Source organism: Castor canadensis, chromosome 3 (assembly GCF_047511655.1).
Source record: "Castor canadensis chromosome 3, mCasCan1.hap1v2, whole genome shotgun sequence".
Classification (NCBI taxonomy): Eukaryota; Metazoa; Chordata; class Mammalia; order Rodentia; family Castoridae; genus Castor; species Castor canadensis.
The window spans coordinates 158,390,852-158,414,960 of record NC_133388.1 but is presented as its reverse complement, the minus strand read 5'-3'; the positions used below and the strand labels follow the sequence as shown (position 1 = coordinate 158,414,960).

The 24,109-nt window shown below is 39.7% G+C and overlaps 1 protein-coding gene across 1 annotated transcript in view; it reads right to left on the bottom strand.

The window, feature by feature from the left end:
• Cpq (carboxypeptidase Q) overlaps positions 1-24,109 on the bottom strand; it is a 460,643-nt gene that overhangs the window by 95,019 nt on the left and 341,515 nt on the right. The window contains exon 7 of the mRNA XM_074068881.1: positions 21,386-21,477. Within this exon, the coding sequence (XP_073924982.1) occupies positions 21,386-21,477 (92 nt within the window). The remainder of the gene's footprint in view (positions 1-21,385; positions 21,478-24,109) is intronic.

The window sequence follows — 24,109 nt, the reverse complement described above, 5'->3', positions numbered from 1 at the left end:
AGGACATCTGAGTTGGCATCCTTGTTCTGCCATATAATAACTAAATGACCTTGACAACCACATAATCTCTCTTCACTTCCTCTTTAACGGAGGAAAGACATGCTTGATAGGGTTGTTTTGGGGATAATATGAATTTATTACATGTATTCAGAGGTATATAATATACCAAGCTGTTCTGTTTTCTTGAGACTTATAATCAACAAGAGTGACTAATAAGTAGAATATCTGATTAAGTTAATATTCAATATCTAAGTTAATATTTAAATCTATTTACACCAATATTCAAACTAAGTTAATATTTAAATATTAAATTAATGTTCTATTTAAGTTAATATTAAGTTAATGTTTAAGGTTCCTGGGCATATACCCAAAGGAATATGCACCAGGATACAACAGAGCCACTTGCACACTCATGTGTATTGCAGCACCATTCACAATAGCCTTGCTTTAGAAACAGCCCACATCGCTTCTCGGCCTTTTGGCTAAGATCAAGTGTAGAAACAGCCCAGATGCCACACCTGATGAATGGGTTAAGAAAATGTGATATATATATACACAATAGAGTATTATTCAGCCATAAAGAAGAATGAAATTAGCCTGGCACCAGTGGCTCATGTCTGTAATCCTAGCTACTCAGGAGGCAAAGATCAGGAGGATCAGTGTTCAAAGCCAACCCCAGGCAAATAGTTTGTGAGACCCTATCTTGAGCACACCCATCACAAAAAAGGACTGGTGGAGTGGCTGAAGGAGTAGGCCCTGAGTTCAAACCTCAGTACCACACACACAAAAAAAGAATGAAATTAGTTTGCTTGCAGGTAAATGGATGGCACCGGAGAACATCATGTTAAGCAAAGTAACCCAGGCTCAAAAGGTCAAAGGTTGCAAGTTCTTCCTAGACCTATATGATAAATGTACACATAAATATATACAAGATCTCTCTCTCTCACACACACACACACACACACACACACACACACACGGAGAGAAAGAGAGAGCATGATTGTATTAGTTGGTCTGCCCGAGGGTACTACTAGATGCAGAAGAGGGAAAGAGACTGTTATGGTGAAAAATACTGAAACAATGCATCTGTGTGTGAAGATAATAAACACAATGCACTGTATGCTGTTGAATAATGGAGGAGTAAAGCAATACAAAAAGAGTAAGTAAAGGGAAGTAGTCTGATAAAAGCACAATATATACGTATCTGAAATACCAAAGTGAAACCCCCTTGAACAATCAATATACACTTATAAAAATGAAGGACAGGCAGGTAAAACAGGTCTTTTCCAGGGGTGGATCACAGTGGGAGGGGAAAGGCATAAGGAAAGGGTGAAGAAGGATGAATATGGTGAATGTTTTTAGTATTCATGTGTGAAATAGAATGATGAAACCTGATGAAATTGTTCTAAGAAGAGGGGAGGAAGAAGAATGATAGAGGGGATGAATTTAATTAAGATGTATTGTGAGCATATATGTAAATGTCACAATGTACCCCCTATAACTATTATATGCTAATAAAAAAGAGTGAAAGGGAATGATATCAATAATATGGCAGGACAATGGATGGGAACTGAACTATCTTAGGCAAATTAGGAATCAAAAGATTATCTAACATGACTTTTCTAATACTTTGTATCTCCTGTTTCTGCCACTATAAAATTCAACACTTACACACCAGGTTTTCCACCTATTTTAACATTTTGGAAACTGGAATGTATCTTGTTGATGCATTCCATAAGAAACTTGCCAAACACCAGGCAAAGAACAGTGTGTGCCATAAATTAGTTGTCACTGCTTGTTCATGTGCAAAATGTTTCAGAAAGAAAGGGCCTCAGGTAATTCATTTTACACCTCACTTAAGTTATTTGCACTGGCACCAACACAGATCATTAAATTTTAAATCAAAGTCCCTAATTATTTATTAAAATTCTTTATAAAGTTTTGATGTGCACAGAAGATTGGTTTTCATATGTAAGGCAGAACAATTAAAAACAGCTAAACTCACCAGCTCTTCAGAACAGAGCCTAGAGTATTCAAGTTATCAAAGACGGGTATCATCAAACACATTTCATGGAGGCCTCCCACTCAGGTCCTGGACAACATGTCAAAAGCTCCCTTAGACTTTCAGGATAAGCAGTATGACTTTTAGAAATATTAAGATCAAAAATAAAAATTCTTAGTCAAATTGAAGGTACAAAGACAGCTGCATTTAATATGCCTCATGGTCAGACCATCAACCCCAAAGGTACCTCTAATTTTTTAATTTTTTCTTTTCTTTAATTGCCATATACTAAATTGTACATGGTAAGGGGTTTCATCATAATGTTTGCATTCATTCATATCATGTACTTTGATCATATTTACCCCTCCTCTATTGCTCCTTCTTATTACCTATTCCCCTCCCCCTTTCCTTTCCCCTTCCACCTCCTTAGTCATCCCCCTTTTACTTTCATGACCTTGGTAGTTTTAAGACTGAAAGGGAATGCTTTATTTTGTTCCCCCGCTTGCTTCCACAAATGAGAGAAAACATGTGATACTTGTCTTTGTGAGACTGGCTTATTTTACTTAACATGATGATCTCCAGTTCCATCCATTTACCAGCAAATGAAATAATTCCAGTCTTAATGGCTAAGTGAAACTCCATTGTGTATATACACCACATTTTCTGAATGCATCTTATACTCTGGTTTCTCTTTAGATCATAAAAATCTTTCACCTTTTTTCTGTATGCATCTTGTTGATGAGTACCTAGGCTGATTCCATAATTTGGCTACTGTGAACAGTACTGTAATATACATGGGCATACAGGTGTCTCTACAGAGAGCTGAATTTGATTCTTTTGGGTATATACCAAGAAGTGGTATGGCTGGCTCATATGGGAGTTCTGTTTTTAAATTTTTGGTGAACCGCCATACTGATTTCCCTAGTGGCTGCACTAATTTACATTCCTACCAGCAGTGAATGAGAGTCCTGGCTTTCTGCTCCTTGCCAGCATTTGTTGTTCTTGGTTTTCTTGATGATGGTCAATGACACATCTTTGGCACTTTTCCAAAACAAGGAGCAGAGGTTAGACAAAGTGACCTGGCACCAAATTGAAGGAATTTTGGACATACAGTGAGACAGAGGTATAGGGATTGTCAGTTCTTATATGTAGTTTTACTTCTTCCTAAAAATCTGTATTAACCTTAATTGCACATCCTACAAATGATGATCCATTAAGAAATGAAGAGTTGGGCATCTTCTAGCCAGTCTCACTATGTCACCCGTCGGTGCCTCTCTCCCCCCTCAGTCTTCACCATTTTCTAGTTTGAATTCGAAAATATAATATCTGACATTCTGTTCCTTCTTTATTTTTAAAAAGTACAACCATTTAGTATTTAATTTGGATGTATAAAATAAAATTCTTTAATGGCTGTTTTTTCTTTAAAGTAAAAGAGGAATCTTTCAGCACAATTGATAAGTCAACTGTTGAACTGTGATTAAGGAATGAGGTACAGGCTGTACCTTCACAGCCTTGATTGTCCTTGTTAGAATAATTTAGTCACTGTCTTATTTGAATAGCAAGATATCTGCTAAAACAAGGAAGTGTGTTATACACATAGAAAAGGCATTTTTCCCTGAATCAGAGAAGTCACAAGAAACAAGCACTTTATTCCACTTCAAATTTTCCATATTAAAGTCCACAAATGCTGGGTCTCATGAAGACAATGTTAATTTATTATTTCACACGTGTCACTTCCATATAATGAAATAATTAGCTGAGGAATTATATTTGCATCCTCAACATTTTTGCACAATAGGAATGTCAGTATAATTAGTCATTAACTACAATTTTCAAGAATTGAAGGTAGCAGCTTTGTGTACAAGTGAATGTTTTCTTCTTCCTCTTCATTTGTTCCATTCTTGTCTTAGTGATTTAGAAAAGCACGTTTAAATAGAGCCTTTCAATGGAAGCTGTCTCTACAGTGTGCCATATTAAGGCAATTACTCCAAAGATGAAGAGATAAAAATCACATGGGTGGTCAAAGCTTTTCTGCCAAATTCTTTGGAAGCCAATAGGCTTAGTGCCTGAGGCTCCAACGCTTTGTTACACTCTGAATCATGTCTCTCCCTCTCATTTTCCTTTCCACTTCTGTTGTATTAAACTTTGGCAGACAGAACTATCCAAGACAGTAGCAGTTCATTACAACCACCTTTCAGTGAAGGACAGCAAGTGCCAATCCAGTTTTTGGCAGGTACAAATATCTTTTAGGTGATGTTGGGGATTGAACTAAGGACCTCACATGTGATCTACCACTTGAACCATGCCCCAACACATTTTTTGAGACAAGGTCTCTCTGATAACTTTAGTGCCAGGGCTAGTTTGGAACTGGCACTCCATGTCCTGCCTTTGCCTCTGGAGTAGTTAGGATTTCTGATGTGCAGTACCATGCCTGGTGTGGCAGATGCAATTTTCCAACATATTCATAAAACAGTTTTCATAAAAAGTGCTAATACCCCTAGTACTCAATTATGAAAGAAGAGGATCCAAGATGGAGATTAAGGTAGGGAATCAGAATTCCTGAGCTCCATAACTCCAGAAACTACCTTGAGATGTGGGAGCTACACTTGGGTAATTCTAATTGTTTCTAGCCAAAATAATAATTGCCAACACATTAGGTCACATAAAATTCAAGGACTGACCCTTAAAACAGCCTTTAATTATACCTAACAGCCAGAAAAATCCTGACATGACACAGCTAACAGGGCATATCTGCTCTGGGGGAAAAAAAGCCCTCAGCCATTTCTCCCTTTTTTTTTTTCTTCCAATAAGCAGAAGAGAGAGCATCAACCAAAATCAAACTATGTGACATCCTGGACCCCTAACCTGTGGAAAGCCTCCCTATGCCCCCCTGCACTGAACCCAGTTCCAGGAAGTACCTGTCTTGACAAAAGTGGCATGTCGTTTCTCCCTGCTGGCCGGTTTCAAAGCTGCCTGTGTAAACCTGCATACTCAATGGGTGAGCAACATGCACCACACATGACTTCTCTACCCACCCCTTGGGAACATAACCCAGCAAGGACCCTGGGCAGATTGAATCCCCTTCAACAAAACTGAAAAGAATAAACAGCAAATTGTAATCTAACACTGACAATGGGGGTGGAGTGGAACTCTGAACCTGCCCCAGAGAACAGGAGTGGGGCAAGGAGCTGAACCCTCAGTGAACAAAGGCAGGAAAAGTAACAAGGCTGAGAGTGGGGGTGGAGTAACAAGCCAGCCTCCCAAAGTGGGCCCATGGTGGATCCCTGAGCTAGTCTCATGGGACTGAGGGTGGTTCTCAAAACTGAATTGCCCCACCTTGCTGGGGGAGGAGCTGACCACCCAAAATTGCAGGTGTAAGGCAATGTAGCTGCTCCCTGGTGAAAACAACAACAGATCTGACCACCTTCTATGAACTTACAGTGAGTTACCTCAGGCCCCAATTGCAACCTGCCCTGTGGACAGAAGGAACCAAATACTGCTCAGAAGCCAGTCACCTGGTGAGACCTCAGGGATCCTGCTTGCAATGGACAGCCCATAAGACCAAGGAAAGAAGAAAAAAAAAGAAGAAAGAAAAATCCTCCAGCTGTCTCTGCCCCAAGCTGTCTAACAAGTGTGTCCAGCACACTTACCCACAAAGCCTAGAGTACCAAGCACCAATACTGGGATTCGATGCCAAAGGAATAAGTCTAGAACTTTTAATGAGCAGACCGAACTTTTTATTGTTGCTGTACTTGTTTTTTTTTTTCTGTATTATTAACTTTACCATCATTATTTTCTTGTGCCTCCCAACTACTCTTTCTATCCCTTCTCATCTTCTCTCTCCCCCTGTCTTCACCCTCCCTCCTATCCTTCCCCAGCCTGTCACCACACTACCCCTCCTTCTTACACACTCACAACCCACTGACTTGCCTTCTGTACCAACCACACCCCCCTGCTATCTTTGACACAAGCACCTTCCACTACAACAGTGGAAATACACCCAAACACACACAAGGGCCACAAAACCCAGCAGCCCTCAACCACTTCTCCCACCCCCCTTTTCACCCTCCATTTTAGTGCCACCTTTACCAATTAACTAAGTTTCTATCTTTAGCCAAAAAACAATTTACCCCCCTCAACTCCACTATTTGTAGACATTATCACCAAGGGATTTTATATATAATAGGTAAACAACTGGACTGGCATTGAGCCTGTGAATTTGATACTGCTAATTTATACCTCAAGGCAGGGGACAGAAACAGCACATCAACCTAACAAACAACTAAGTTAATCACAACACAAAAATTAAATCAAGGGAAAGAAAACACCACCAAGTAGTCAATCAAGAACATTGTTGCACAGCATCAAGTGGAACGATGGGGAGAAGAAGAAGGGAAGGAAACTACACTCTTCAAAAAAAAAATTCAATGGAGGATTTAGTGGGAAATGAAGAAAACAGCTTCAGCAATGTAGCAGGATACAAAATCAACTTATCAGTAGCCTTTCTATACACCAACAATGAACAAATTGGGAAAAAAATATAGGAAAATGATTCCATTTACAATAGCCTCAAAAAAAAATCAAACACCTAGGAATAAACTCAACAACAGATGTAAATGACCTCTACAAGGAAAACTACAAACTATTGAAGAAGACTACAGAAGGTGGAAAGATCTCCCATGCTCACAGATTGGCAGAATCAACATAGGAAAAATGGCTATACTACCAAAAGCAAACTAATGTTCAATGCAATTCCCATCAAAATCCCAATGAAAAATCTACCCTAAAATTCATTTGGGGACACAAATGACCACAAATAGCCAAGGCAATACTGAGCAAAAAGAGCAATGCTGGAGGTATCACAATACCCGACTTAAAGCTATATTACAAAGCAATAGCAATAAAAACAGCATGGTACAGGCACAAAAACAGACATGAAGACTAGTGGAACAGAATAGAGGACCTGGATATGAGTCCATGTAGCTACACCCACCTAATTTTTGACAAAGGTGCCAAAAAACATACGATGGAGAAAAGACAGCCTCTTCAAAAAATGTTGCTGGGAAAAGTGGTTATGTGCCTGCAGAAAACTGAAACTAGATCCATGCCTGTCACCCTGTACTAGTATCATTCAAAGTGAAATAAGGACCTTAATATCAGACCCAAAACCTTGAAGTTAGTACAGGAAAGAGCAGGGAATATACTGGAAGCAGTCGGTATAGCAAGGACTTCCTCAGTAGACCTCAAGCAGCTCAGCAAGTAAGAGAAAGGATTGACAAATGGGACTACAGGAAATTAAAAAGCTTCTGCACAACAAAAGAAATGGTCTCTAAGTTGAAGAGACCAACCACAGAATAGGAGAAAATCTTTGCTAGCTATACATGAGGCAAGGGGCTGATAACCAGAATATACAGGGAGCTCAAAAAACTAAACTCCCCCCAAATCAATGAACCAATAAAGAAGTGGGCAACTAATCAGAACTTTTTCAAAGGAAGAAATCCAAATGGCCAAAAAACACATGAAAAAAATGCTCATAATGCGTGGCCATAAAGTGCTGGGATCACAGAGGTCCTTGACCTGAAAGGGCTCAAGAAAGGAATGAACAAGACAGGACATATGAAAGGACTCACTCACTCAGGAAGGGAATGACAAAACACATATTGAGAGGGCCAGCGGGCTGATGACCAATTGGCAACATTTTATTTTTCTCAGCAAGCTTTATACAAAAGAGGAAGAGACTTAAACATCAAAACACTCTGACCTCGTTACAACCTTTCTGTTTTTGCCATCCTGTATTTTTACCGCCAGTGTCCTTGACTAAGTATAAACTTCTTTTCAGTCAAGGAAAACCATTTAGCGTTCCTTCCCACCGTGATAGAGACATGGTGCACCTGCAGATTCCGACCTTGTGGGAATGCCGCTAAGCCACAGCGACCCTGTCAGACTGTGGCTTTTGGTTCCCAACAATAAAGGAAATGCAAATCAAAACCACACTAAGATTCCACCTCACAAAAGTTAGAATTGCAAACATCAAGAACACCACCAACAACAAATATTGGGGATGTTGGGAAAAAGGAACTCGCATACACTGCTGGTGGGAATGCAAGCTAGTACAACTACTATGGAATACAATATGGAGGCTTAAAAAACTAAGCATAGATCTGCCGTCTGATCCAGCAATACCGCTCCTAGGGATATACCCAAAGGAATGTGACTCAGGTTACTTCAGAGGCATCTGCACACCCATGTTTATTGCAGCGCTATTCACAGAGCTTAAGCTATGGAAACAGCCAAGATTCCCCACTACCAATGAATGGAATAGGAAAATGTGGTGTTTATGCACAATGGAATTTTACTCAGCCGCAAAGAAGAATGAAATTATATCATTTGCAGGAAAATGGATGGAACTGGAGAACACCATCTTAAGCGAAGTTAGTCAAGCTCAGAAAGCCAAAAATTGCATGTTCTTCTTAATATGTGGATTATAGACCTAAAACAAATGCAGTAATATTATTGGACATGGGTCACACGCTAAGGAGAGACTGAGTACCGGAGGAATAGGGAAAGGGAAGGAAACCAAAAACTTGAATGCAGTTGACATGTTCACTGTAAAGGAGCGAATATAGCAATTTTAAACTGGCAGAGGTCACTATGGAAAGAGGACTAGGATGTAGTGAAGAGGTCTGATGGAGATGAACCAATTTGGATTGTAATACACATATGCATGGAAACAACACAAGGAATCTCCCTGCATAGCTATCTTAATCTCAAACTAGCAAAAATGCTATGTTTTTCTTTTTTATCTTTTTGTTTTTCCTCAAGAAAATTGGAGAACAAGAGGGTGGAACAGGTTCTGCCTGGAGGTGGGTGGGGAGATGGCCCAGGTAATGTATATACATGTAAGTAAATGGAAAAATGATAACATAAAATTTTTTTAAATTATGAAAGAAAAAGCATGTTGAAGGTTACAAGTTATTTTATCTCCTAACCAAAAAAAAAGATTATAGTCTACTTTCTTAAAAACAAAGACAAAACAGAACAAGTGTCAAACAATTTGTACTTTGAGTTTAGTTTGCAAATAATGTTTAAATTTTTCTTTTACAATTCATACTTCATCTTCCAGTCTCCTCTTGCACTTATCCTTCCTTGGTGCTTTCACACGGGAACTACTAAGGCAGTAGGATTAAGGATCATTAACTTCCAGAGTCCTACAGCTACCTTCTTTTTTAGTTGTTCCTTCATTCTTCTAAGTTGCATGCTTAAGTTAAGACGTCACTAAGTGGTCCTAGCCAGGGATATGCTCATTGTCTGATAATGCTAAAAGAAACACAGATACAAGTGAAATCTCTGCCCTTGGAAATCTTAAAAAATAGTCAAGACAAGGGTCCTGGCATATTCCTGTACTTGGTGTTTCAGGCACAGTTACCTTCAAAGAAGAAAGCTAGACTCGATTTGTGGAGGAGCTTGGCATGTTTTCCTAGATGGCTAAGTGCTACACATGTACAAAAGACACAAAAGACACAGGCCTTTTCCATTTCTCCATGGCTAGAGTTCTGTTCTCATTTTCCCTTTTTTGTAAGATAAGACGGTGGGACATGCCCTAAGGTGGTGGCCTGGGGTGTTTTTGATGTGAGAACAGACTTTTATTTTACTTTACTCTTTTTGCAGTTCTGAAGCATGACTCACAGCCAGGCACTTGCCAGGCAAGCATGCTACCACTTGATCCGCACCCCCAGTCCTTTTTGCTATTTTTCAGATAGGATCTCACCATTTTGCCTGGGCCACCTTGGACAGTGATCCTTTGCCTCCTGAGTAGCTGGAATTACAGGCATGTAGTACCACGCCTGTCTGAAGACAAATTTTTAAATAGTGGAATGATTTTAATACTTATAGTATAAGAAAGTTTCACACCATGAAAAGATCTCCTTAATATTTTCTAACTTATTGTTCAGCTACAAGTTTACTTAAAAAATGCTCCACTAAGGAGAAATTATACTGAAAATTGAAGTGTTACTATTCTAAAAAAAAAATTATAGCAGGATTTATAGAGTTAACTTCATGAATAAATACATGTATTTATCTTTATAGTCCCCAGAGAAAGTACAAATACAAAATATTGAGAATTCCTGGTAATAACAGATGTCTGCCTAGTTACACCAATATCTCTTGGCCTTTTACTTCAAAATTATATAGAATCAATTCTGTGCTACAGGTATTTCAAACTAAGCATTTCGAAATTACTTCTCCACTAATCTATTCTGTGCTACTGATTATCCAGCACTCTCAAATATAGTGTTTCCTTCAGTTTATGACAAGTTGGTAGAATCCTGTATTTAAAGGTGTGGCAGAGACGTCCATGGTCATAGAAGTCATTATGGCTGAAGTCTGGAGACAGCAAAGCTGGGTTCACGCTCTGAGCCTGCATCCCAGGGTTCACTCTACCTCTTGGACCCTCATTTCTTCATATGTAAAATAAGGAAAATAGAACATAGTGTGGCAACTACTCCAATCTTTACTGCTGTCAATGAGATAATGTCTACAAGAAAGTAATTTATAAATGATCACATAGATGCAAGAGATTATAATAACATCTTGCAAGTAGTAACAACTTGATACATATTTATTTAGGGAATGGGATCTTTCAAAAATTTTGATGGTTTCTTTTTTCCTCTGTGAGTCTATCAAAAAAAAATCTCTACTACTGGGTTTTTAAATCTAATAAAAGGAACAAATTACTTTCCCTTACATGGGAAAAATGGACAATTTTCACAAAGCACTTTCCCTCTGTCTACTATTAAGTTCTCTTCCCTTTGACCTTTCCTAATTCAAATGACAAAACAGCTTGATTGCCTCCCATTTGGCTCTGCAGGGTATAATAAAATATTTTCCAGAGCTTTGGAGGGGAAAAAAAATCATCCAGCTATGGCAGGGAAGGGGAACAGAAGCATCCATACATTCCCCCAGTCAGTGACTACTGAGGGAGTTGCCTGACACTATGGCAGCACTGCCTCTGACTTCAGGGGGTGCTGCACCTCACTGAATGAGTTTTATTAAATGAAACTATAGGAATCCATAAAAGCAAATTATACTCCTGTTTAAACAGGAATTCTATTTAATCTCAAAAGAACTCAGGTTATGAAACCTCTTTAAGTCTTTGCTGAAAGGCCTTCTTAGCTCTTTAAATGTGAATTGTTGCTTTTACATGTTTTGCTGTGTGGACTATAAAAGCTCTTTAGAAATTGATTTGGGGAATCTCTTTCAGAGAACCCTGAGACCAGTGCAGTTGATGCAAACTGCTGGTTGCTAGGGGCAACCACAGGTTTTTCTGGAATGAGTCATTGCAAATGCAGGACAAGCATTCCATAAGAACTTGCAAGAGGTCTTCTGAAAATAAGGAATAAAAGTTCTAGTTTTCTGGTTAGGAAATACACACACACATACCTTTTGCATTTTTTTTACAAATACGTGAGCTTGAATTACAGATGGCCTAATTGATAGGAGGTTAGAAAGACAGACCCAGATCAACTGGCCAACTCCATCAGGGACAAATGACAGAGTTGGTCCAGGATACCACAGACAATGCAAGACTTGGGAGCTAATCCCCTTAGGAAGGACCATTAAGAGTTCCTGAGAGAAAGACAAAGGACTGTGACAAATCCAAGCCCACAGACTGCATTCACATCTGTGCCCCATGTTTCTGCTGCTGTGTCTTGACTGATCTTCAGCCCTTACCGTAACATGGGGTTAATATAGCCGTGGTTGCTTCTGGACATTGCTTCTCTGAGTACAAAGTGAAGCTGCTTCTAACACTGACCTTGCAGGCTGGCCTTTCAGTTTTTATTCTGACCATTCACTACTCATGCTATTTCGGATGGACCATCCTCTGATGTTTATGTACTAGAATCACTGAAAAATCCATAGCCAGAAGTAGAGGATAAATTTCCATAAGGGCTACTAATTAGCTACAGACTCACTGTTTTTGTTTTTGTTTTATCTCTTGAGAAGAGCCTCTCTCCTAGAAAATAATTTAGGTTTAAAAAATAAATATTCTAGGCAGATCCTTGGATAAACTTAGGATGTGGCTGAACAGTGAACAATAATGGTTAAGGATTAGCAGGAAAGTTGCCTTGCCAAGATATATTGGAATGTTCATTTCTTTAAAAGCCCATTCTGAATGCAACCTTTTTTAAAAAAAAGATATCCTTTAAAATATACCTTCCAATATTTCACATTTAGTTATCAAAACAAAGTACACTGCTCTTGAAATATTGGGCTGGGAATGGGATTACACACCTATGATCCCAATATTTAGAAGGCTGAGATAAGAAGATCTGGAGTTTGAGGCTGGTTTGGGCTACATGGTAAGACCCTTTCTCAAAATAAAAAAGAATAAGAAAGAAAGAGAGAAGGAGAAGAGGAGAGGAGAGGAAAAAGAAAGGAGAGGAGAGGAAAAAGAAAAGAAAGAAGAGGAGAAAAAGAGAACAGGTCAGGAGAGGAGAGGAGAGAGAGGAATTTTAGGGAGTTAGGGTATAGCTCAGTGACAGAGTCTTGTCTAGAATGCAAGAGGCCTTGGGGTTTATTCCCAGCTCCACAAACAAAGAAGAAAGAAGTATTGGGGAAGTCTGTTACCCCATCATTCAGTCAGGCACCAGATGCCTGTTGGGTGGCTCCCTGAGCTACAAGGAAGGCACATGCTGACCTGGTGATGGTGGTTTTGTTGGGCAAATAAGGAGACAAGTACAACCCTCTGAGTGCTGAGCTTACAACAGTTACATGCTTAGCTTGTAAGACACAGCCTCTAATTGTCAGAATTCCACTATGTACTGCTATAACCCTCTTCCACCATGAGCTGTAATTGTGAGATTGGACAAGGCTTTGGAAGGAACTTTTCCAAATTTCTGCCCAATAAGGGTCTAGAGCGGGGGTCAGCAAACTATCTGACCTGCCATTCCTCTTTTTTTGTGAACAAGGTTTTATTGGAACACAACCAAACTCATTTGTGCAGTATTGTCTGTGACTGCACTCCAATGGCAGAATTGAGTAGAGAACCCATATGGCCTGCAGGCCTAAAATTTTTACTATCTAGATTTAAAAAACAAAATAAACAACAACAAAAAATCTTGCCAATTCCTAGTTTGGTTTAGATGACAGAGGGTAGAAGATAGCTTAAGGAAAACTCAAATTAGCTTGCTGACCCTGTAACTTAGTGAGGCCCAAGTATATGTAATGGGATAACTTAGTCCCCAAAGCTCTGAACCATATAGGTCACTTGTGAGCCCAAGGCATGACACCTCAGTTCAGATTTGTGTTTCCTGGTGTGTCAACTTGGTTTCCTTAGGAAATGTATGCACTAGATATGCTGCAGGTCCTTCCAGGTCAGATCATGACCTGGTTAAAGCATAGGGAGGCACTGAGGCAGAAACTGTGCCTAGTAGGCAACCTCTAGTAAGCTGATGTAACAGACTGGATGCAAGCTGAAGCCTTTCCTTCATTGATTCAGGAGTGGAGAAAAAATTACCTAAAATGGCAGCCATGATAATTCATAATAAAAATTAGGGTGCTATCCTAACATTTTTCAGAAGCAACTTTAAAGGCACCTGTGTTATTTGGGTTAGTAATGGTAACAGAGGAGTTGGCATATTATACATATTTTTTACTCATAGGGGGTTAGAGCAAACACTCAAGTCAAACTTTTCTACTCTCTGAAACCATATGGCATTACATGATAAATACTACTCTGAACAGTAGACAAGGTCTTGTCATCCTAAGAACATGGGTCAATTCCATCCTAGTTGTTTCATTCTATCATTTCACTTTAAACCATATTTTTTCTCTTATATAAAAATATAGAAGCCAGTTTAAAAGGATCACACCTAAAGAAAGACACAGGGAAGAGGTACACTGGTCTCTATTTGTGTTAACTCACAAGGTGGCCTAAGGTGCTCCTAATATAAAAGGGACAGTTTCTGATAGTTCTGTCCAGACTGCTATACATCTCTATATAATTACCACTGTATGTAAGATTTAGAAGTCTCAAAACCATAATACAATTCTACTTAAGAAAAAGCATGCAAATGCAAAAGACAGTCTACTTTTTAAAAAAAATAAAATAAAATCCACAAATTCTAATAAGACCCCTAAGAGCTCCCAGGTGTGCTGTATAACTTATGTGAAAGAGCTCCAGACCAAGAACACACTGAGATAAATGAAATTTAAACCAATTTTGTGATGTGCTTGACAGACTAATGCAAATATCTAGGCATTGAAAGAAAAACACAGGATCGTGAAAGCCCAGCAGTACTGATTGAGACCATAACCTCTGATTAGTATGGCTCTACTGCATGGAACATTAAAGACACAGGGAAGGCTGTGCTGAGACACAGTCCAGACACCATTATGTTGAGTGAACACATCAGCTCTGTTATTTTATAACCAGAGCAGAACAAGAGCACAATCCTGTGGCACTCTAGTGGTGTCAGCCTGGCCACATTAACATTAGATGGAGGCAATAGGGTTGCAAAATAAAAATGCCAAAGAAACACATTTGCCCAGATAACCTGAAGAAGTCTCACAAACATTTCCATCATGTTCCTTTGTTTTAGAGTGAAACATGAAACCTAATGTGGTTTGGGAAGTTGGCAAGAACTCCACTACTAAAAGTAGCTAACATTTTTGTATATTTATATACATTGGTTACACGGAAATGCTAACAAAATATTACACATATTCATTTTCGCTATTTCTGTGTTCTACTTGGCTAGCATTCAAATAAACTGATGTTTTAGAATGATCACATATCCATCCCTCACTTAATGAAACCTATTTAAAATATTGTCTTTATTAATGATTACCAGAACACAGCAATGTTCATTATCCCTGTAATTCAATTGCCAGAAGTTAGTGCAATAAATCAGGAAAAGGTTAAAATATTTTTCATGCCAGAATAGAACGTATCAATCTATTTTATTTGATTACCTTGTGTAATGAGGCTTTCTCAAGGCCAGATTACCTTGCTCATTATAATTATGCCAGATCGTATTTTTGCTTAAAATGGAAAAGATTAAAAAATGCCAGAAATCCAGTTGAAACTAATTTAGGGTTCTTTCCCTTCCCTTTGTACATTTCAGGACATGAGAAATGACATCCTGTTCTCCTTCCAAGAGAAGAGAACAGAGTAACATTGTTCCCTTGAAAAGCAGATTAGGCCAATGGCGTCTGGACAAGCTTCATTTACTGATTTGAAAATTCAATAAAATAATCTATATTTTTAATTCCAAAGTTAAATTTTACTCCTATAAGTAAACTTCTATTCACAATAATATGCTCTCTATGTGGTGACATTTCCTTCTAAGTGAATTCAAGCTGAATTCAATCAAAGTATTATTTAAACCATTTTAAGTAATAATTTTAATCAAGCAAGAATAACACAAAGTCATTTTCTTCAGGCTTTCTCCCCTCTCTAGAATAACTTTTTTTTTTCTGAGTATAAAAGAAATCACCTTCCCCAAGTCTTTGTGTGGATCACCCTCCCTTCTGGGCTCCAGTTATGTTCCAGCCATCCACCCTCCACCTCATCAGCACTCCCTGAGAGTCAGCTGAGACTCCAGCCAGACAGCATCAACATTTCTGTGTTTTGCTTTTGCTAAGGTGTTCCTCCAAAGTGAAGGAGGGACACGCAAATGGATAACAGACCCCCAAACCTTATATAGGGTAAAAAGGCTTTCCATTTGTCTTAAATGATAAGTACTTCAGAATCAAGATGGTCTCAAGGCAAGAAAGCAAGGGAGGCAAAAGGATGGCAACTATTAGACATGAAGGCAGACCTTTTAACTTTTCAGAACTGTACCTTCAAAAATATAAAAACATGACACTAGAATGGCTCAAACTAAAAAGATTACCAATGCCATGCAATAGGAAGGCTGGAGAACAACTGGGGTGTAATACGCTGCTGGTGAGGATGTAAAATGGTACACTCTCCCATCTCTTGGGCAGTTTCTAGAAAAGTTAAGCATCACCTATCATATGATACAGCAATTCTCCTAGAAAAGAAAATAAATGCATATGTCCATGAAAAGGGCTGTACTGAAATACTGATAGCAGCTTAATTTATGACAGTTAGAACTGGAAATAACGCGATGCCCTCCGACTGAATTCTCATGCTCTATTTGTCCAGGAGAGTAAATTCACTTTCTGCTCAGAAATAGAAAGAAACCAACTACTGTTAATGCAAAAACATGAATAAATACTCAAACCACACTGCTTAGTGAAAGAAGCTAGACTTAGGATTACACACTGTATGATTCCATTTACATGAAGTTTAAGAACAGGCATAACCAGTCTGTGGTGGTAAAAAAATAGTTGCCTTTAGAGTTGGAGGTCATCAGAGGCCATGTAAGGATACTTTCTAGGATATTTCCCAACAATCTCATATTGATTTTTGTGATAATTACATAAGGGTATATATTTTCCAAATATATTGGGTTGTGATACAATCTGTGCATTTACCAAATGCTAATTAAGCCTTAGCAAAACTGGGTTGTAATACAATCTGTGCATTTACCAAATGCTAATTAAACCTCAACAAAACACTCTTAGCTGAAAATGACTTTCTTCTAAAAGTATCAATAAACATAAAGCATAAGTAATATACATATAAATAATTCTCAAGTTCACATGCTAATGTGAAGAGAGACAGAGAAACAGCAGAAAGTACTTTGGAACCAGAAAAGTATACCTTACGACCTATCAAAATATGTGAACTAGCATTTTGTGCATGCGCACTTGGTGCTGGGGATCAAGCTACAGAACCTTGCATATGCTAGGTAATCACTCTACCACAGAACTACATCCTCAGCCTCTGAACTAGCATTTTTTAATAAGAAAAAATATGTATATAAATCTTTTATGAAACTTTCTGCTATGAACTGTTAGGGGCATGCTGGATGGACGTCAGAATGATTTCTGTCATGGTTTGAATCTTAAAAATTCCCTAAAAGCTCTTCTGTTGAAGGTTTGGTCCTCAGTGCAGCAGTGTACAGATGTGGAGTCTATGGGAGGTGATTGGATCACATGGGCTTTGACCTCATGAATGGATAAATCCATTTATAGATTCATAGCTTAGTGGGTTTCAGGGGAGCATCCTTGTTATAAAAGTGAGCTTGCTCCTTTGCATCCTGGCCACCATGAGGTGAGCAGCTTTGCTCTACCATGTGCTCCTCACCATGATGCTCTGCCTCACCACAGGCCCAAAGACAATGGAGCCAAGTGTCCATGGACTGAAACTTCCGAATCTCTGAGTCAGAATAAACCTTTCCTTCTTCTATTGACTATCTCAGATATTTTGTCACAGAGACAGTAAGCTGATTAACATGATTGATATTCTAGTTGACTACAAAATATAGTGAAAGTTGCTTGTATTTAGTAACTGTCAACAAAATGCTTATAAAATTTTTTGAGGTCTGTACCTAAATAGGTGGCAGGCTGGATTTGGCCTGCAAGCCATAACTTGCTAATTACTGATACAGATCAATAATAATCATAACTTTATCACGAGAATGCTAGCATCTAAAAAGTTCAAATGTTTATTTTTATTTTTTAAGTTTTATTCTTCTGGTGGGACTGGGGTTTGAACCCAGAGCTTTGTGCTTGCAAAGCAGATGCTCTATCACTTGAGCCACACCTCCAGTCCATTTTACTTTCATTATTTTCGAGATGGGATCTCTCAAACTATTTGCCCAGGCTGGCCTCAAACCATGCTCCTTCCAATCTCAGTCTCCCAAGTAGCTAGGATTGTAAGTCTGAGTCTAAACCTTTATTTTTATAATCACTAAAATAGAACCTCCCCAAATGAATGTTCACTTCCTGTTTGGTATCACTCACACCGATGCCAAAAGCAAATCTAAGAACTCAGTTGTCATCAATACAAAGGGCAGTAGCTGTCCCTTCTCTCTCCTTCTGGTCATTCATTCGGATCCATTCAGATTAGGCTGAATCCTTCCCCATAATTAACATATCACAGGCATTTCTCCTTTATAAAATCTGTTAAGTTTTTCACCCCACAGCACTGTGCTAATGATTAAATCTTTTGCATAAAACAAAATACATTTAGTAATTTAGAACTACATCTTACATTGTCTGTTACACTGAATTTCTTCTGTTTGAGTTTAAAGTTATTGTAAAGCAGGACCTAAGGTCTTTATGGCATGACTGGGACTTTTCTTTTCTTTTCTTTCTTTCTGTTGACTGGTAAAGCCTCCTGATCATGGTGGTGATGAGTACTTTTACCTGAAAGGCAGCTCACAGAGCTGACCTCACTTTGAGCACCATGAAATAATTTGAGCAGCTGGAAATAATTTGGGGATCTGGAACAAAGTGAAAGGAAGACCTGAGTGTGAGCCAGCTTTGCACCATAGCTGTGCGCTCCCTGACTCTAATGTGTGCAGAGTTGTGGCTGGGAAGTGGCTGCCCAGCCAGGGACTGTGTTTTCTAGCTAGCCTCTCAAGCAGTTAGGCTGCACGACTAGGGTGAGTGAAAATAATGTGGATCATTTTGAAACTGTCCCATAAAAACCTCCTACAGTCCCCTGGTCTGCCAGTTGGATGCCAGTGCTCAAGGCAGATGAAGAGCCATGCTGTTGAAGTGTCTGTCAGCCTGGTCCCTGGATGACTGCATGGAGCAGAGCCTTACAGCAAGTGATGAATAAGCTACTATTAGCTTAACAAACTGCTATGGTTTGTTTCACAGAGAATCTCTGCTATGCCTAGAGTGACCTGGTTACTGTTGGACTGTCTGTTGGCATTGTTGACACAGAAGTCTAGACACAATCTGCTTTATTCCTGCTTGTTGGGTTATGACTTGCTTTTATATTTACTTTTCTCTCTCTCTTTTTTTTTTTTTGCAGTACTGGGGTTTGAACTCAGGGCCTCCTGCTTACTAAGTGGGTGCTTCTAGGGAACACTTGAGCCAGGCCCCGATGCCTTTTTGCTTTGGTTATTTTCCAGATAGTTTCTCCTGTTCTGTTTGGTTTTTTTTGCATGCTTGGCCTAGACCATGATCCTCTACTATGCCTCCCAGACAGCTAGGACGACAGGAGGCATGAGCTACTATTTACAGGCAATTGGGTGAGATGGGATCTCAACTTTTTTGCCTGTGTTGGTCTCAAACTACAATCCTTCTGATCTTCATCTCCTGAGTAGCTGAGATTACAGACAGGAACCACTGCACTTGGTATTACATTTACTTTTAAATTAAACTTGGCCACCCCAGAAATGAATATGCTGTTAGCAATTTTTCTATCACTATGTTATCATAAGAATCTAGAATAAGCCCTTTGAAACTGGCCGAGTCATGTAAAACATGCAAATGTCTTTTTTAAGGTGACATAAAGAACTATCCTAAATTTAAAAACCTATGTTTTCCCTTTCAGAAATTTCTTCTTTCTCTCCCTGAAAATGTGGTGCAGATCAGCATCACATTTCCAGTGTACAGCCCCATTTGTATGAAGGCAACACAGATAACAGGTTCTGCTCATGTGGTGGCACATCCTTTGAGTGTGTGTGTCACTGTCAACTTCTTAGAAGTTTAAAATCAAGCTGTTTCTGATTTCATCCATGCATGTCATTAGGCTACAAGGAAACTCAAAACCTTATAAGGAAATAAATCTCCCCCCTCTCCCAGAACCTAGGAATTTCAGTGGTGAGAAAATTTCAAGCCAGCTTCACTTCATTTTCAATCCAAAAATTTTTCCCTTGGGGTAGGGTATATTATAGAGAATAAAAGAGCTTTAGAACAGTTCTTGCATGCATTCTGTTTTATATAAATGCAATGCATTCTGGGCACCATCCACTCTGAACTCCTTTCTGCTTCTCCAGGGGGCTGTGCTCTCTCCAACTTCGGGCCTTTGGATTCAGTTTCTTCTGCAAAGGTCTGATGGCACCTCCTCCTTCCCACTCCTTTTCCTTTGTTTACTTCTATTTGGTGTTCAGATTTCAGCTTAAGTGTCATTTCTCCCACATAGTTTACTTAGACTGCCCTTCAAAGCCAGGTTAGGTGAACTCTCTATGTGTGCCATCAACATTCTATTCTTTACCAGAAGACTTAACCTTTTATATTATCCTTGCAATTTAGTGATCAGTGTCCTTCTTTACATGGTCTCTGTAAGGTCACGGTGAACTTTTTTAATGACACTAAATCTGATGCCGTACATAGTGCATGGGAGTATACACTCAGAAAATGTTGACTGAATGTTGCTGAACCTAGAACAATCCTTATGTGATGCTGCAGTCTACCACAAGGTATAAAAGATGATGTCATTGACCCACCAACCAATGGACATTTGTCTTGAATTTTCTTATCCCTGGGATCACTGGAGGCCAAAAGAACTGAAGTGGTAAAAAAGCTGGGTATAAGTTACAAGTGCTTTGAGTAGTAAATAATCATTTTCAGTGAGCAAATTCATGACCCTGAACTCTAACTGAAATAGGGAAGTAGAGATGGACTCTGCATAAAATGATGAAAAAGAATATAAACATAATTCTCAAAACAAATACCTCTGTGTTTTAGAGAACTGAAATTTGTTTCTTCCAATCTGGAGATTAAGGGAGAACAGCCCAGCAGCAGTCCCAGCTACCACTGTCCCCACCCCACTGCTCAGCACACCCCCTGCTTGAGTTCACAGAGGGAGCTCCTCTGTGAACTAGCACTTGATTTGATCCACAGCATTTCTCTCTCAAAGTTTATCCTGGATATTAGTCACCCTGTCTCCTATATTAAATGTGGTTTTGTATTTCTAATGATTTTCCACAATTACCTTCTTACTTTGAGCTCCATTCTTGCCAGATTATAGTCAGTGTCAAACCAAGCTGTCCTCCACATTCCGGATCTGAGACTTGTGGCTGCCACATTTCCACCACCACTACGGCAATGCTGTTGGCTGACCCTGGCCTCAAGACTTGGCCCTCAAATGCCAAGGCTTCCAGGAGGACTTGGAGTGCTGTGGTTTGGGCTGGGCTCAGTGAGGAGAGGGAACATTGGCCTATTACCATTATTTATTATTACCTGTTATGTACCTATTACTCTCTCTGGCATACACCAGTTCAGCAGAACTGGAGAGACTTTAAAAAATGGCTGCATGCCATTTCTAAGGCCACAGACTATGATGTGGAAATAGAAAAGCCCTTAGCTCTACACTGCCGCACCCTCAGTTCCCCCAGGGCATCCCCGTTCACAGGACTGGGTGTTTGCCAGGGCCAGCTGACCACAGCATATTGAGAATCTTAAATGGGTAACTTAAATGGGTAACTTTAAACCAAAGTATATCCGATCCTTCCGGCTTATGTTGATGTGATAAGTGCAAATGTTCAGCAATCCATGGCTAGTCTTTACCTTGTGAAACTGATAGTATTGAGAGGCGCCAATTCCACCTTGTTCTTCTGCGGTCCAGAGCACCAGACGCAGAGTCCTCTTTGGACGCAGCCCTGGAAAAATAAGAGATTTTTCAGTTGATTTTGACTGTTTTTCTAATGGCGAGCCCCTCATCTGCGCTGTGGACACAGGAGGGAGTCAGAGGCACTGTTCTTGCTGGTGTGGGTACTTGCTTCCAGGTATGGTTGACACAGCAGAGGAACACCTTCAAGGGCAAAAGAGGTTATGACAAATGCTATTTGCAGGTCAGGAAGTGAGAATTTCCAATCCCATCCTTAAGTGGCTATCCTGCTGGCAGGGCCCAAGGAATGGCCAAGTTGGGCGAGCTAATAGATTCAGGGTATTCAGAAGGTGCAGTTAGATCTTGGGGACTTCTAGAGATCTTAATTTGAACCACATCACTTGGTTCTGTTTGAAGGTAAGGTGTGTAAGGGATTACTTGCTTGTTGAAATCCACAGGTATAGCTAGCTTTTTATGGCATCCTCCAACATAATAACTGAGAAGTAGATGCAACATTTATGTAGACCCATGACCAATTTCTTCTTCTACTTGGAAATAGAAAGTCGTTTGCTTCAGGTCAACGAAAATTAACTAAATAAGAATAACACTTATTCACCTTATTACTTTACTAATGGCTTGGTGGTGATTTCATTGGCTTGTAATAAATTTGTATAAACACTCCCTGACTTATGATGGTTCCATTTACTATATTTTGCCCTTACAATGCTGTGAAGGAGATACCTATTCAGCAGAAAACAAACTTCTAATTTTGAATTTTGATCTTTTCTTGGGCTAGTGATATCTGGTATAATTCTGTCTCATGATATCAAACAGAAGCAATAAGCTGCACCTCCCAGTCAGCCAGCCCCACAATGACGAGGAGGGTACTTTGTTGCTAAGCTGGGCTGTTTCATAGGTCAGGTGCAGTAAATGCATTTTTGACTTAATGGGAGTATCAGGACACAAACCTACGGTGAATCATGGAGTCTCAGTGTCTTGCAGTCACTAGTTAATGACAAATGTGCCATATCTAGAGCCATTTTTTGGGTGACTATGTATGCTTGATAGAAGTTAACTACAAGGAAACTGTTTTCTGATCTTGAAAAATGGTAAAAGTATGTTAAAAGTGCCACTTTGTTACCAAGAATTAAAACCTCTCTTGACTTGTACAAGGTAATGTCTTTTTTTTGAGAAATAACAAAGATAGAGAAACATGAAACTGGGCTGAAATCTTACTGAGAGGATCCATCTTCCTGCGTCTTCACAGGGGAACCACACTTTGAGTGTGGACATGCCACAAATCTCAGAGATAACCACACATGTGCTGCTATCCAGGGGGACAGACATGAAAGGAAGGAGCCAGCTGGACAGCTGCTGCCTGGATGACAAATGCTCCTGGGACATAGAACACCATTCAGCCCCCTCAGACACTGACAGGCATTCTCTTTTCATAAGCCTAGTGCTAAGAAGCTGAAAGGAAGACAGTTAACTGGTGGCTCAGGCTTGTAATCCTAGCTATTCAGGAGGCAGAGATCTGGAGGATCATGGCTTGAGGTCAGCCAGGGCAAAAAAGCTCATGGGACCCAACCTCAACAGAAAAAGCTGGGTGTAGTGATATGTGGCTGTCATACTAGCTGCTATAGGAAGCATGCATAGGAGGCTCACTATCCAGGCCAGCACAGGGAAAAAGTGACACCCTATTTCAAAAACAGCCAGAGCAAAAAGGGTTGGAGGCTTGGCTCAGGTGGCAGAGCACCTGTGAAACCCTGAGTGTAAACCTCAGTACCACCAAAAAAGAAGAAGAAGAAAAAGGAGGAGGAGAAGGGAGAGAAGGGAAAAGGAAGAAGAGAGAAGAGAGAAGGGAAGGACGGTGCTCAAGTCAGTTTCCACATAACCATTGACATCGTTAAAAGAGCCAACCTTATTCCAGGGAAAGTCTGAAGGAGGAATTTCTGCATCCACTTCCTACGTGAATCCCATTTGCATTTCTGTCCAAATTCATCTAGAACCCAACCCCTCACCTTTGCCATACTCTGGTCCAAGCTCCCACTCTGTTGCCTGGATTATTGCAGCTGCCTTCTAACAAGTCTCCCTGTAGAGTCCTTGTCTCGCAATGCTGGATGCTGTGGCCAGATAATGTCATTTCTTTACTCAAAACCTGCAATGACTCCAACGCAAGCTTCTGGGAGGAAGGCACTTGTGCTTTTTAATTCACTCTGATATCCCTGGGTCTCAGATGGTTTGGCACACATTAATTATCTATTAAATAGTAGTGAGAAAGTGAATGCAAAGCTTGCTGTCCTGATTAGAATCAAATTTAAAGCCACTTTCCCAGCTTCAACTCATCCTAATACTTTTCTGATGGCTCATTTCCAAGCAAGTGGCTATATTTGGAAAAGTATACCAATCATGTGAACCCTGCCATCATTGGTGCTGGCTGTGCAACCACCCAGCAACTGATGCGCCTGAACCTCAGCCTCCTTACCTGCAAGTGGAGGTAATATATGTCTCTACTGTAACTCTTTGTCAGGGCCGTTGTGAGGACTGAATGAGATGGGAGGATGTATGTAAGACAACCCTATGGCTGTCATGTCATCCACATTAAATAATGAACTATAAAGCTAGTGATGGGTATGCAGGCACAGAACATACACTTTGACCCTGACAGAGAAGGGTCATCTATG